This window comes from Staurois parvus, unplaced genomic scaffold (assembly GCF_062004578.1).
Source record: "Staurois parvus isolate SC_StPar_1 unplaced genomic scaffold, SC_StPar_1.0 ptg000420l, whole genome shotgun sequence".
NCBI classification, from domain to species: domain Eukaryota; kingdom Metazoa; phylum Chordata; class Amphibia; order Anura; family Ranidae; genus Staurois; species Staurois parvus.
Window position 1 is genome coordinate 1,535,070 of NW_028318216.1, and position 14,364 is coordinate 1,549,433.

Here is a 14,364-nt window from a genome sequence, read left to right on the forward strand (position 1 = left end):
GAATCATTATCACTCAATTCTGCAAGTGGTTCTAATTTACTATCGCTGTTCTCTAGCTGGTCTAAAACCACTTTTGACCTAAAGGGATGCTTTTTGGACGCCATGGACGTTTCTCAGTTTCCAGGCAGAAAGAACAGTAAAAATGCAGGCAGGGCACAGGACAAAGCACTAGGGACAAAATGTATGTGAAATAGTGTGATACAGTAATGTTTTACTATGTGATTTTAGTGAATGTCACTTTTAGTACTTTTTAAAAAATTTCCCGCCGTTCCGTCCCCCGTACGTCCCGACGCTCGCAGGGGACAGAACCCAGATGACAGATGCCGGCATCTGCTGGATTACATTGCCGGGGACACTGCAGGAGGGACATCGCGGGAGCGAAGGACAAGGTAAGTGATTGAGGGATCGCGGAGCAGCGCCGCATGGTAAGCCCAAGTGTAGCTCGGGGTTACTGCTTGTGGTGCTGAAACTTTACCCCGAGCTACACTCGGGAATACCGCCAGGGAGGTTAAGGAAAGGAATAGCTTCCCATTGTTGGTGTCATCAGTAGGAATAGTATCCTATTGTTGGTTTCATTGGGAGGAGTAGTGCCCCATCTTTGGTATTAAGGGAAGAAATAGCTTCCCATTGTTGGTGTCATCGGTAGGAATAGTATCCTATCGTTGGTTTCAGTGGGAGGAATAGTGCTCCATCTTTGGTATTAAGGGAAGGAATAGCTTCCCATTGTTGGTGTCGTCGGTAGGAATCAGGGGCGGACTGACCATTTGGAAACTTGGGCACTGCCCGAGGGCCCGGGGTCAATAGGGGGCCCCATGAGATGCCCCTGGTACCTTTTTCATAGGCTTTTTTGAGTTTGGGCAAGGGCACAGGGGCCCCATGATCCCCTATTGCCCTGGGGCCCCATGAGTTGTCAGTCCACCCCTGGTAGGAATAGTATCCTATCGTTGGTTTGAGTGGTAGGAATAGTGCCCCATCTTTGGTATTAGGGGAAGGAATAGTTTCCCATTGTTGTTGTCATCGGTAGGAATAGGACCCTATCGTTGGTTTCAGTGGGAGGAATAGCGCCCCATCATTGGTGTCAGTAGCAGGAATTATTGGTGTCAGTGGGAGAAAAAGTGGGAAAGGGAGGAATAGTGCCCCATTGTTGGTGTCAGTGGGAGGAATAGTGCCCCAATGTTAGTATCAGTGGCACAAATGATTGCTGTCAGTGGAAAAAATAATGGGAATGGGAGGAATAGTGCTTCATTGTGGGTGTCCATGGAAGACATAGAGCAGGGGTGTCCAAACTTTTTTCAAAGAGGGCCAGATTGGATGAAGTGAACATGGTGGAGGGCCGAACATTTTTCCGAACATTCTTTGAACCATTACAATTAAATGCAAATAAATTATTTTATGCCAAGTTAATTGCAAACGACATACTTTTCCTTTCATAACATTAAGATCAACTGTGAGCTGAGTTTTCATAATGTATTGAAAATAAATTTTAAAAAAACTTACCTGCACTAATGTGAAGGGTGAAAAAGGTAGCTGGAGCTGAAGTCTCTACTCGGCAGCCAGGAGGGGAAGAGAAACACACTTCATGCTGGAAGCCCAGCCCTGACGTCACCGCCCTCTGTCGCTCCCAGCGCGGCGCAGTCACGCATGCGCACTGCTCTCAAGCAGAAGACTGTCTGCCACAGAAGGGAGGGCCGTGCGACAGCCGCATTTACACAGACCAGGGAGAACGCGCCGCAGTCAGGCATGCGCACTGCCCTCTGCTCTCAAGCAGAAGACTGTCTGCCATAGAAGGGAGGGCCGTGGGAGGGCCACATTACACAGAGCAGGGAGGGCTGTTGGAGGGCCGTATTAAACCGACCCCCGGGCCGTAAATGGCCCGCGGGCCGGACTTTGGACATGCCTGACATAGAGCCATTGTTAGTGTCAGTGGGAGGAATAGTGCCCCAAGAGCCAGATAAAGGCAAGCAAAGGGCCACGTCTGCCCCCCAGGCTGCAGTTTGGAGACCTCTGGCCTATTTAGACAGGAGCCAATTAACCTACCAGCATGTCTTTGGAGTGTGGGAGGAAACCAGAGTAGGAAATCCACATAGGCACAGGGAGAACATGCAAACTCCAGACAGGTAGTGCCGTGTCTGGGATGTGAACTGACAACTCCAGTGCTTCCAGGCAGAAGTGCTAACCACTTATCCACCGTGCTTCCTGGCATGGATGCAATGTAACTGTTTTTTTTAAACTGTTAAATTGATAGATTAAGGCTATGTTCACACCTATGCAGTTTGCATTTGATCTGTTTCTGCAGTGTGTTTGCGTTCTTTTTGCACATGCGGTTTTGCCACATTTTGTGTTTTTTATTTTTTGTTGTTGTTGCTAGGCAGATTTAAAACGCAAAACACATCAGAAACGCACTACATGTTTTCTGCACCTCCCCTCTGATGATGTGCCTCTAGCACGAAAGGCCTAAGGAGGAACTGCACAGAGCGTGACGTCTTATACCCGCCGGAGCCACGAGGAGGCCCGGCGTTTTACACCACTGGGGGTCAGTACTGCATTTGTTTACTTTATGTACTTCACATATCATGATGTACCATATGCTTACTGCCCTGCTGCTATTTTGATGATTAAACCTGAGATTTTGAACATACTACACTATTCTGGGCATTTGTTTTCTGGGGCTCCTATCTGGAGCTTTCACTCCCATAGAGAAAGCACTTTTGCCATCCTGAGAGGAGGTTTTTTCCTGGAGAAGGGAACAACTGGCTTACCTTAAGGGGATCCCCCGGACCTGGTACAGGAGTCTGTGATGACCCACCGTGAGGGAGACGCCTGGCTGCCTGGATTCTGATGTTCCCATTGCCCGTGATGCATAATCACACATGCGCATAACCCATGCGTTTCCGGTGAGTGCGCATTTCTGTCATTCTGATAAAGTGGAAGCCGTGGGATTCCGTACCTCTACAATACACCATTGTGATACCAGATTATCACTCTATTGACTTTTTTCTTCTTAGCGCTGCACTTCATTATTTTAGTTTGAATGTTTTCTGCACCGTTTCCATTGAAGTTAATGCAATGCAACTTTTTGTGTTCTAAAGAGTCCCTGAGCCTTTACAAAAAACGCACCGGGTGAAAACCCGGACCTATAAGAAATCATGTTAAATGGACTGTAGTGCGTTTCTGCAAAATGCTGCAAAAAATGCTTAGGTGGCAACCTTGGGTAAGGGCCAATTCACACTTTCACTAAATCGTCTAGAAAATGAATGTACATTTCCATCCATTTTAGTCACCTGCTGACATCCGTTGACATAAATTGTTTACGTCTATTGCCATGCATTTTAGTGTGAGTTAAAGCGTACTGCATTTTCATAGGATATCCTGTGCATTGTGTTGACATCCGCTGCATTAAAATGCATACATGTTGATGTTCTTCCACTGATCTGTGTTTTACAGCTGTGCTAAAACGCAGATCAATGCACTGGTGTCAATTGGCCTTTAGTCCCACCTTAAAGCCTCGTTCACACCATACATGCAGAAAAACTGATGGAAACTGACGCAAAGATTTCACTCGCAGAGACATCAGTTTTCATGTGCGTCTTAGTGACTTTTGTACACATTGCAGATTCCTGCGCAGAAAAAAAATCTGCATGTGATACTAGTGTTGTGGTGTGAACAGGGCACACAGAGAACAATTGATTTTGTGTCCTCGCAGAACGCATGCAGAAAAACTGACGTCTCTCCACCTAAGGCTAGGTTCACACTATTGTGGGTGCAGGAATGCATGTAAATCACATACGTTCCTGCACCCACAGCCAAGACGCACTGCTGTTTAGCAGACATATGGGGGTGCTGTTAATTCTTAATTGGACCCCCCAAGCATTGGGATATGTAACACAATTTCCTGTGTACAGAAATGCGTTTCCGAGTGGCTGCGGCTTCTGCAAAGGGATGTGGTGCATTTTCGCTGTGTTTCCTGCAGGTACAGCATCCCATACAAATGGAAGGTCTACAGTACCTGGTGCAGATGCGCCCTGCAGAAAATGCACCGATGTGAACCTAGGCTTAGGGCCAGTTCACTCTACAAAAATGCACTCCGGATGTGTTTTTGCTTACAGTTCACATCACACTCCATTCCAGTGCAGTTTTAATGCAGTTTGCTATGTTCCATTACAGTTCTCTGCAGAAAAAATGCAGCATGTTCATATACATTCCAGATGCGTCTCTGCATGTGCGTTTTTGATGCATTTTGGTGCGTTCCATGCTGTTTTGACACGTTCAGGTGCATTTTGTTATGTGTTTCAGATCATTTTTCCCCCTTTTTCTTCAATTTAAATAGGGTCATGTGTGTTCCAGTGTATTTTACCGTGTGCCAGTACAGTTCTGTGCAGGAAAATTGTAGCCTGTTCTTTTCTTTCTGCAACAGAAACTGACTGCACTGGTGTGAACTAGGGCCATTGGAATACATGGAAAACACTGTGCATGCATTTTTGATGCAAAAAAAAATTGCGCTCCACTGCATCTAATGTGAACTAGTCCTTACAGCTGGCTCACACTATAGAAACGCAGTCCAGATGCATTCCGGATGCGTTTCTGCATGTGCGTTTTTGATGCATTCTGTGCGTTTTTTATGCATTTCCAGTTCCTTTTTCCCCCTTTTCTTCAATTTAAATAGGGGCATGTGCATTTTACCACGTTCCAGTACAGTTTTGTGCAAGAAAAATGCAGTATGTTCTTTTTTTTCTGCACCATAAACTGACTGCACTGCTGTGAACTAGGGCCATTGGAATACATGGAAAGCGTTGTGCATGCATTTTTAATACAGAAAAAAAACTGCTCTGGACTGCATCTAGTGTGAACTAGCACTTACGGGCGGTTCACACTATAGAAACGCAGCGCAGATACGTTACGGATGCATCTCTGCATGCGTGTTTTTGATGCATTTTGGTGCGTTCCATGCTGTTTTGACACATTCCAGTGCATTTTTTTATGTGCTCCAGATCATTTTTTCCCCTTTTTCTTCAATTTAAATAGGGACATGTGCATTTTACCGCATTCCAGTACAGTTTTGTGCAGGAAAAATGCAATCTGTTTTCTTTCTGCACCATAAACTGACTGCACTGGTGTGAACCAGGGCCATTGCAATACATTAAAGCGGAGTTCCACTCGACTTATCAAAAAATAAAAGTCAGCAGCTACAAAAACTGTAGCTGCTGACTTTTAAAAAACAGCCACTTACCTATCCCTCAGTCCCGTGGTGTGTCCCCCGCAGCCCGTTTCACCGGCCATCCTGTATTCCAGGAGGCTGGCATCTTCAGTGTGGGCACCTGGCTGTGCAGCTTCACAGCCGGGTACCCACTGCGCATGCGTGAGTAGCACTGCGCTTCCTGAATGGTCCTGTAGTCTTCTGGGACCTGTCACATGTCCCAAAAGACTACAGGGAGGGAGGACACCTTCCGCTTCCGATCGCCTAGGTGGTCGGACCGGAAGTGGGAGCGGGTACCTGTCAGATTCGGGTACCCGCTCCCCTCTGCCCCCCCAAAGGTGCCAATCCTTAATGGGGAGTGGGGAAGCAGTCCTTAAAGCGGAACTTCCCCTTTTGGGTGCAGCTCCGCTTTAAAAGCACTGATGTGAACTATAACATTGACCACCATATAACCTACTTTCTGTGCATTTTGGATGCAGAAAAAAAGCAACTGAAACGCATACAATGTGAACTGGCCCTTAACCTTGCATCAGCGTTTCTGCGCACTTGGCAGCTCATTGAAATGAAAGGGATGTCAGACACCATGCAGGCACGTGTTATGGTGTGAAGTGGTCCTGTGTGTAGATGAGGAGGAGGAGGGAGTACTTCGGCATCTTCTTGGAAGCTGACGTTGCTGCTATTGGCTGAGAGAGCGGAGAAATGTCTTCTCCCTTCCCATCAGATCTAGAACAGAGAGCTCACCCCGCCATCACAATCACAGTGGAAGGGAGCCCCATGCACACACATCATGTATGTATATGTAGCACGCCTGGCTCTGCGGTCACGTGACCAGCCGGATGACGCCGTTGTTTTCGCTGATTTTTGCACTGCAGCAGTTCCACGTTCCCAGTCACGTGGCCCCGGATGACAAGCCCCCCGCTCACGTGATCTACCCGGCCCAACCACATTACGTAATGCCGTTCTATTTCCAGAGACAATGCCGGGGCGACGTCACTGACAAGAGGGGTCCCTGCTGCGAGTGACAGGAGCATGCCAGCGGTGACGTCATCCCCTCCTTCCCTATGCCTGCAGCAGAGCAGCACAGAGCCCATCGCAGGCAATGGAATGGAGGGATCTGAGAGCAGGCAGATGCCAAACCTTATCTACAAATATATTTTATATTATATATATATATGAATGACGTCATTATCCATATTAGCTGGGTGTTTGTGTGCGTCCGGGCAGTCATAGCACCCTGTGAGCCCAGTCATTGATGATCGGGGTGAAGTGGTCTCTCCTCTGTAGGACTGTGATGTTCTCCAGAGTTCTGAGGCCGATGTCCCTGCACGTGCACGCAGGATTTGTTGTCAGAGCTCACCTGCCACATGCATGGCTCTGATTGCAGCAATCCGATATCTGACTATGGGAGGTCAGTCCCCTGGCCGTGCACAGCTCCATGCACAGGAGCCTGGCAGAGAGACACATTGGGTCCGATGACGTCACTACCTCCATGGCTGGCACACATTTCCCGAAGTGTGCCAATCATGTGCGAGGATGCGAATGGGCGTAGCTTCTGCACCCCTGGGTGTAGCCCTGTCAAAGCAGTAGCCCAATCACTGCCGGCCCGTGTTGACAGCAGTACCTGCCTCCCTTCGCGACGCTGTTATTGGCCTGCCCCATCTAGAGGCTGAGCCAATGAGGCCTCGCGGGCGGACTTCGTGCCGCTGCAGAGTCGCCAATCTGTGGCCGCCACTGTGCCAGTGGGCGTGTCGGTGCAGGCGAGAAAGGGGCGTCGCTTACAGGAGCCGATAAACAACAATCCCAGCGCTTCCCCTCCTCCGGTAGAGTCCGGTCAGTGAGACAGCGGGACACGGTGAAGTCACGGAGCGCCAAGCTCGCCGCACACACGGAACGCCTCCCCGTCCGTCAGTATTCTGCTCCATCACCTCCGCCGGTACATCGTGCCCTGCCACCACCACTCCTCTCTCCTCCTCCTCGGTGCTGGAAAATGGCGACCTCGGTCTGTGTCAACATCCAGATGCTGCTGGAGGCGGCGGAGTATCTGGAGCGGAGGGAGAGAGGTGAGCGGGGGATCTGTGGACGTCATCCGGGGGCTGTATGTGTGTGTGTCACTGCTGGGGGAGGGGGGGACTATAAGGATCAACATGGAGAGCACTGACTGCTGGGACTTGTAGTGCTTCCCTGCATGGAGGCCTCACACCTGCCTGACCTGTGACCGTTATTGTCAGTCCGAGCAAACCGAAACACCAACCCCCTCCCCCAGGATGTCTGCGTTCTCTATACAAAGTCTATACACAATAAACCCTCTGAGTGTTCTGTGTGGTCGATATATTATCAGTGTCCTAACAAATATATATCACATGTCAGAAATATATCGCATGTATGTATATTTTTTATATATATAGTCTATTATATGTAAAAAAAAAGTGTGTGTGTGTGTGTATATATATATGTATGTACGTGTGTGTATGTATGTGTATATACACACACACTCCCCTCTAATCACACACAATGTGCTCCCTTTGTATATCAAGCAGGGTGTACACATCCAGACTAGTATACATACATAGATGGTGAAAGAAAGAGCTGCCTACAAATCTGTCTATGTACAGGATTTGTGAATGGAGACTTGTGATGTACACATCATACGTGTGTATACATGCCTAGTGAGTACATCATGTGTAGGTGCTGCTGAGATATGTTGTGTCGGAGGTATGTGGTATTTGGTTGTGTGTCGGAGGTATGTGTAACAAGTACGTGTATAACATGATGTGTTGGAAGTATGTGTTTATATTGTCATATGTCAGAGGTACATGTTATGTTGTCATATGTTGGAGGTATGCATTATGTCAGAGATATGTGTTATAATGCATATTTCCAACACATGATGATATACCACGTACCTCCGACATATGAAAATCTAATGCATATTTCCAACACATGATGATATGACGTGTACCTCCGACATATGAAGATCTAATGCATATTTCCAACACATGATGATATGACGTGTACCTCCGACATATGAAGATCTAATGCATATTTCCAACACATGATGATATGACGTGTACCTCCGACATATGAAGATCTAATGCATATTTCCAACACATGATGATATTTATTTATTTATTTATCGAGTTTATATAGCGCCAAAGGGTTTGCTCAGCGCTGTACAATAGAGGGGGACAATACATGAAACAGAACAGTAACATCAAACAGCACACAAGGGGTAAGAGGGCCCTACTCTTTCGAGCTTACAATCTAGGATATGACGCGTACCTCCGACATATGAAAATATAATGCATATTTCCAACACATGATGATATGACGTGTACCTCCGACATATGAAGATCTAATGCATATTTCCAACACATGATGATATAACGCGTACCTCCGACATATGAAAATATAATGCATATTTCCAACATGTGATGACATACGTGTGGTGTCGGAGGTATGTGCGTGTCATTGTGTCAGATGTATGTGTTTTATTGTTATGTGTTTGCAGGTATGTGTTGTCTCAGAAGTATGTGTATGTCATTGTTGCAGGTGTGTGTTGTCATGTGGCAGAGGTACGTGTATACCATGATGTGTTGGAAGTATGTGTTATATCGTCATGTGCCAGAGTTATGCATTATGTCATCATATGTTGAGGTACATGTTATGCCATCCTATGTTGGAGGCGAGTGTTATAATGCATACGTTCAACACATGACGACCTAACACATAATGTGGACATATGACGATATAGTGTATATTTCTGACACATGATGACATATCGTCTCATGTTGGAGGTACGTGTATGTCATTGTGGTAGATGTATGTGTTATATTGTAATTGGTTGCAGGTGTGTGTTATATTGTCATGTGACAGAGGTATGTGTTCTTTAATTATGTATTGGAAGTATACATTCTAAAATCATGTGGAGGGGGTATGCGTTCTATCGTCTTGTTTCTGAGGTATGTGTTCTATCATCATGTATCGGAGGTATACATTCTATCATCCTGTGAAGGGGGGCTATGCATTCTATTGTCTTGTGCCGGATGTATGCGTTCTATCATCCTGTATCAGAGGCATACATTCTGTTATGTATCGGAGGTATGTGTTCTCATGTGGAGGGGGGGAGGTATGCGTTCTATCGCCGTGTGTCGGTGGGGTGAGCGTTCTGTCGCCATGTGTCGGTGGGGTGAGCGTTCTGTCGCCGTGTGTCGGTGGGGTGAGCGTTCTGTCGCCGTGTGTCGGTGGGGTGAGCGTTCTGTCGCCGTGTGTCGGTGGGGTGAGCGTTCTGTCGCCGTGTGTCGGTGGGGTGAGCGTTCTGTCGCCGTGTGTCGGTGGGGTGAGCGTTCTGTCGCCGTGTGTCGGTGGGGTGAGCGTTCTGTCGCCGTGTGTCGGTGGGGGTATGCGTTCTGTCGCCGTGTGTCGGTGGGGGTATGCGTTCTGTCGCCGTGTGTCGGTGGGGGTATGCGTTCTGTCGCCGTGTGTCGGTGGGGGTATGCGTTCTGTCGCCGTGTGTCGGTGGGGGTATGCGTTCTGTCGCCGTGTGTCGGTGGGGGTATGCGTTCTGTCGCCGTGTGTCGGTGGGGGTATGCGTTCTGTCGCCGTGTGTCGGTGGGGGTATGCGTTCTGTCGCCGTGTGTCGGTGGGGGTATGCGTTCTGTCGCCGTGTGTCGGTGGGGGTATGCGTTCTGTCGCCGTGTGTCGGTGGGGTGAGCGTTCTGTCGCCGTGTGTCGGTGGGGTATGCGTTGTGTCGGTGGGGGTATGCGCTCTGTCGCCGTGTGTCGGTGGGGGTATGCGTTATGTGTCGGTGGGGGTGAGCGTTCTGTCGCCGTGTGTCGGTGGGGGTATGCGTTCTGTCGCCGTGTGTCGGTGGGGGTATGCGTTCTGTCGCCGTGTGTCGGTGGGGGTATGCGTTCTGTCGCGATGTGGAGGGGTTGTGTGCGTTTCCTCATACAAGCATTACCTCCATGTGTTGTGAGCCTTGCCTCTGACAATGACTGACAGTATGGATGGAAACCTGTCAGGGGTGCATGTGGCCATGCGTGGCTGATGTGCATGTGATGTTAGATGTATGTGGCCGAGAGACTTTATTTATAGTTCTTGTTAATAAAATCTAGCCTGTGACGTGTCAGTGTACATGTGCTGAGTGATCATATGTACACAGCTGTATAATCAGATCTACATGTAGTATTATTATGATGATGATGATTATTACTACAGCTCATCACATCCATAGGCCTCCTGTGATTCATGTGAGATTCCAGCGTCCTCGGTCACATCAACTGCATGTCACAGCACACCATCACTCGTGTTTTGTGAGTTTTTTTTAAATCCGGCTGAAATTGCAGGAGAACTGTCAGCTAATTCTTGCAAAATAAACATATGTCCAGCCAGGGCTAATGCAACCCTACACATGTCTTCATGAGTGAAAGGCGATGCAGAAGGCTTGTGTAATAGTGAAAGCAGTAATTACTGAGCAGCATCTCAATAATAGTTGTTAATTATTCCGAAAATATTTTTTTCCTTTTGGATTGGGAGCCTATTATTATGCTAATATATTGAATAATTCACGTCATGCAGCAATGTGGTGGATGAAAATGGAGCCTGCCTTTCTGCATGGGCTCTCAGAGTGCTACCACCATGGAGGAATAGAAGCTCCAGCTAAAAATAGGCATCATTTGCATTTCAAAAAATGCTGGGGCCAAATATTGTGTGACCTCCTAAGAGATGGCAGGGGTCTGCAGTCTGGGATACATCGGCTGTATACACACCTAGACAATTATTGTGTGTGTTACTTGTGGTCAATAGAGCAGATTTCAGTGGGGGAGGGGGAAGTGCTGTCAGAAAAAAAAAAAGGTGTTTTTGTTTTGTGTATGTAGAAATTGAATGAAGCGTTCTTACTGCAGTTGCTGCGTCTTCTTTTTTTTTTTTTTTTTTACTTTTGTTTTTGTTTCAATTTCAGATTTACATTTCTTGACGTTTTTGCTTTTTATTTTAATTCCAGACAAATTTTATGAATGCAGTTAGATGTATTCTTTAAATGAAAGCAATGTTGGACTGAAATCCTTTTACCATGTAACATCTTTAACTAGTATTTAGTGTAGTTTATAGTAAATGTATGTACCTTCCATGAAATGTCTTCTGGTCTAGCACTGGTGTGTAAAGCTCATGGTAGAAGGTCAATGTTGATTTTTACCGTATGAATAGTTTATTTTGCAGTTTAGCTTGATCTGTAAAAAAATATTTCCTTTTCTGTTTATTTACAATAGCATTGAGCAGAATGATTGCAGCAGTTAATATGCCTATATGGTATAGTAGTGCAGGGGTTAGCACTGAGGCCTTGCAGCACTGGAGTTTGGGTTTTCTTCCAGTTATATGTGGAATTTGTATAGGCTTACCATGTTTACGGGTTCCTTCTAGATCAGCTATTCTCAGCCAGGGTTCCATGAACAATTAACAATTTCTGCCTCTTAATTAAACCCTGACACCAGTGATCTTATTCGCTGTTATCAAGGTGGGCTTTCTGGTAGCAGAATGTAATGGAGCGCTTCTTCCGCTGGCCATCAATGTAACAAATATTGTTACAGGAAATAATTTTTGTCTTCTAGAACAGGTCTGGGTATCAAATTGGCTCTTTGCTTATTATTATTTTTCTAGATCAACTTACTGTCAACGTCCTGCTAGGAGGGTCCCTTTTAAGGACTGAAAACTATTTTGAGGGTTCCTCTGTGATAAAAAGATTGAGAGAGGTTGTTCTGGATGTTTTATTTTTTTTTTAGCAGTACCAGTGGCCGGCTACACATGGTACTGTAGTCATTCATGGCAGATCCTTGACCACACAATGAAGCAACTTAACACTGCTAGTGTGTAGGTAGCTTAATTGGCATCTGTGCTTGTGATTGATAGATGGTGGTCATGTGTTTACAGATAATGAACGCTCAAAAAAATTATTTATAACAGAACAAGAAAATACCTATATAATGTGAAACCTAATACAGTATGTCTGTGTGAATTGCAAGTGACATTGGTGCCTTTTGTAGGGGGAGCAATAGAGCACTGGCCCAAAATCAGCCCTATCTGATAAGTTTTTGCCATTAGGAGTGTCTCTCATTGGAAGCCCATAGACTTCTTGATTGGAGAAACGTGACTTGATCTGCTCTTTACTGGTTGGTCAGCAATATGTATGTACAGAGTGTGGCAGAACTGGCTGTGGTGTACACCTATGGGCACTTTCATATTAAAGCACATATGGCACAACCTCAGTCGTGTTTGCACTTTTCACGTTCCCTGCCAATTTGATTACCAGTTGCAGCCTGATCCCACAGGTTGTGTTAAGATTGTTCAGCAAACTTCCAAGATTTGTTAGCACCAGTTGTGCTAGGATATTGGATTGCATGCTTCAATAAAAAATGCCAGCCAAAGCTAGGTTTGTGCAAGGTTCTGAAAAATCAGTGTTCTAAAGGTATAGATTTGGCCACTTTTTTTACTTGATCTGATCAATCTTTGCTTTTTCCAGAGGGTACGTGAATTCTGACGTGTTCAGCCTCTATGCTGCACATTCGGATTCTTGAAAAGTATGCATGGTGAGACTAATTTGGGGTAATCCTGAATCAAAAGGCGAATGTTTATACTCTCCTCTCTGATGGCCAGTGGCTTCTAGGACACCTCTATTCCAATGCTGCAGCCCCTTTCAGCCTTGTTGACATTGGACACTTCCATGGGTGTGAAATGTGTGTGTACTGTGGTTCCTTCCATCCTTCAGCCCCCTAAGACACTACGAGGTGCATCATAGTGCCTTAACATAAGGGGCTGGAGGAACAGAGGAGTGGTAGGAGCCATGGGCCACCAGAGAGTTGAGTATTCTACCTATTCTCTTGCAGGATTGACCTTTTGAGTCCAATCGTGGTTCTCTTTTTACTGCCCCCCTTCCTAAAAAGAAATCTGAGGTGTACAGGCATCTCCAGATGCTGGGGAATAGCGATATTGCATTGCAGGACCTATGAAAATCAACCATTTGCCCTGTAGATATGCCATTGTCCCATTCACCTACAAGAGAGTTTGACAGGTGGCATGTCCAACACTGCATGTCGTATTAAATTCCAGTGGCAATGTGATCTGTAGCCGGCTGATTGGGAAAACCTTTTTAGCAAGTCCGTTTGACAAATGTCAATCTAATGATCTATTTCTGTCAAACAGGCATGAACACACGTGGACTGAAATTTGGCTAGTCCTTGCGGAACCTGCTGAATTTGATCCATCTCTGGCCAGCTTTAATGTTTTGGTTCATCATTCTTTGAAGAACACATATATGTTGGGGAGCGTTACTATAAAAATAATCCTTTTTTTGTTTAATTTTCTTCTGACATCTGTTGATTAATAAACCTATTAGGCTCCTAATCTATTTCTTGTAATTCAAGTCATACATGGATGTCTAAGTTTGAATGATGTTCTCCTCCCACCCTCCCTTCCTTGTTTTTTTACCGTGTGCTATTCCTTTAAGGATGTTGAGATTTTCAAGCATTGTACCTGTGTATGTTGTATGTTTTTTGCTCCTGGAGGAAGGAACCTGAGCTACCTTGTCCTGCAGATGTTGCTTTTCTCCAGCAGTCGTGCCGTCATTCTAGTGTTGTTGTAGAGAAGACAATTGATGTAGCATCCCACTAATTTGTCATGTCTCTTCTGCTGTGCACAGAAGCCGAGCATGGTTATGCTTCCATGTTGCCTTACAATAGCAAAGAGAGGGATAGCTTGAAGAGGAAAAGCAAATCGAAAAAAAGCAGCAGTAGCAGGTAAGACGATCTCAGTTGTGTTTTCTTCTTTTGCCTGTGAAATTCTGCAATATGCCTCAGTCAGTGCGAGGTTTTTCTCAGTGCTCACATGCAATCCACATGTGACATTTGGCAGGCTGCTCACCCCCATGGATTTGTGCCTTCACTGAGAAACCTCTGGTGGCTTTTGCTCTTGTTTTCCTGTGAAAAATACATCTAAGCTGCTGAAGCAGTGAGAATGAAGGACAGATCGGCATGACGTGAATCGAGCAGCAAAAAATAACACATATTAGGGCAATGTGAGACTGGCACAACGATTGTCATCTGTGCAGAAATAGGATTAGTTATGGAAGACGTTCTCGTCTACGTGTGTATAATGTATCTACTTTGGTCTGCAATAAACT

At 46.0% G+C, this 14,364-nt stretch overlaps 1 protein-coding gene across 2 annotated transcripts in view; it reads left to right on the plus strand.

Moving 5' to 3' along the window:
• The first annotated feature begins 6,938 nt into the window (after positions 1-6,938).
• The window catches only part of MXD1 (MAX dimerization protein 1), a 41,755-nt gene continuing 34,329 nt past the window's right edge, over positions 6,939-14,364 (plus strand). For both annotated transcript variants that reach the window (XM_089687178.1, XM_089687179.1), the window contains exons 1-2: positions 6,939-7,254; positions 13,885-13,981. In XM_089687178.1, coding sequence (XP_089543304.1) covers positions 7,182-7,254; positions 13,885-13,981 — 170 coding nt within the window. In that variant the 5' untranslated portion in view covers positions 6,939-7,181. The remainder of the gene's footprint in view (positions 7,255-13,884; positions 13,982-14,364) is intronic.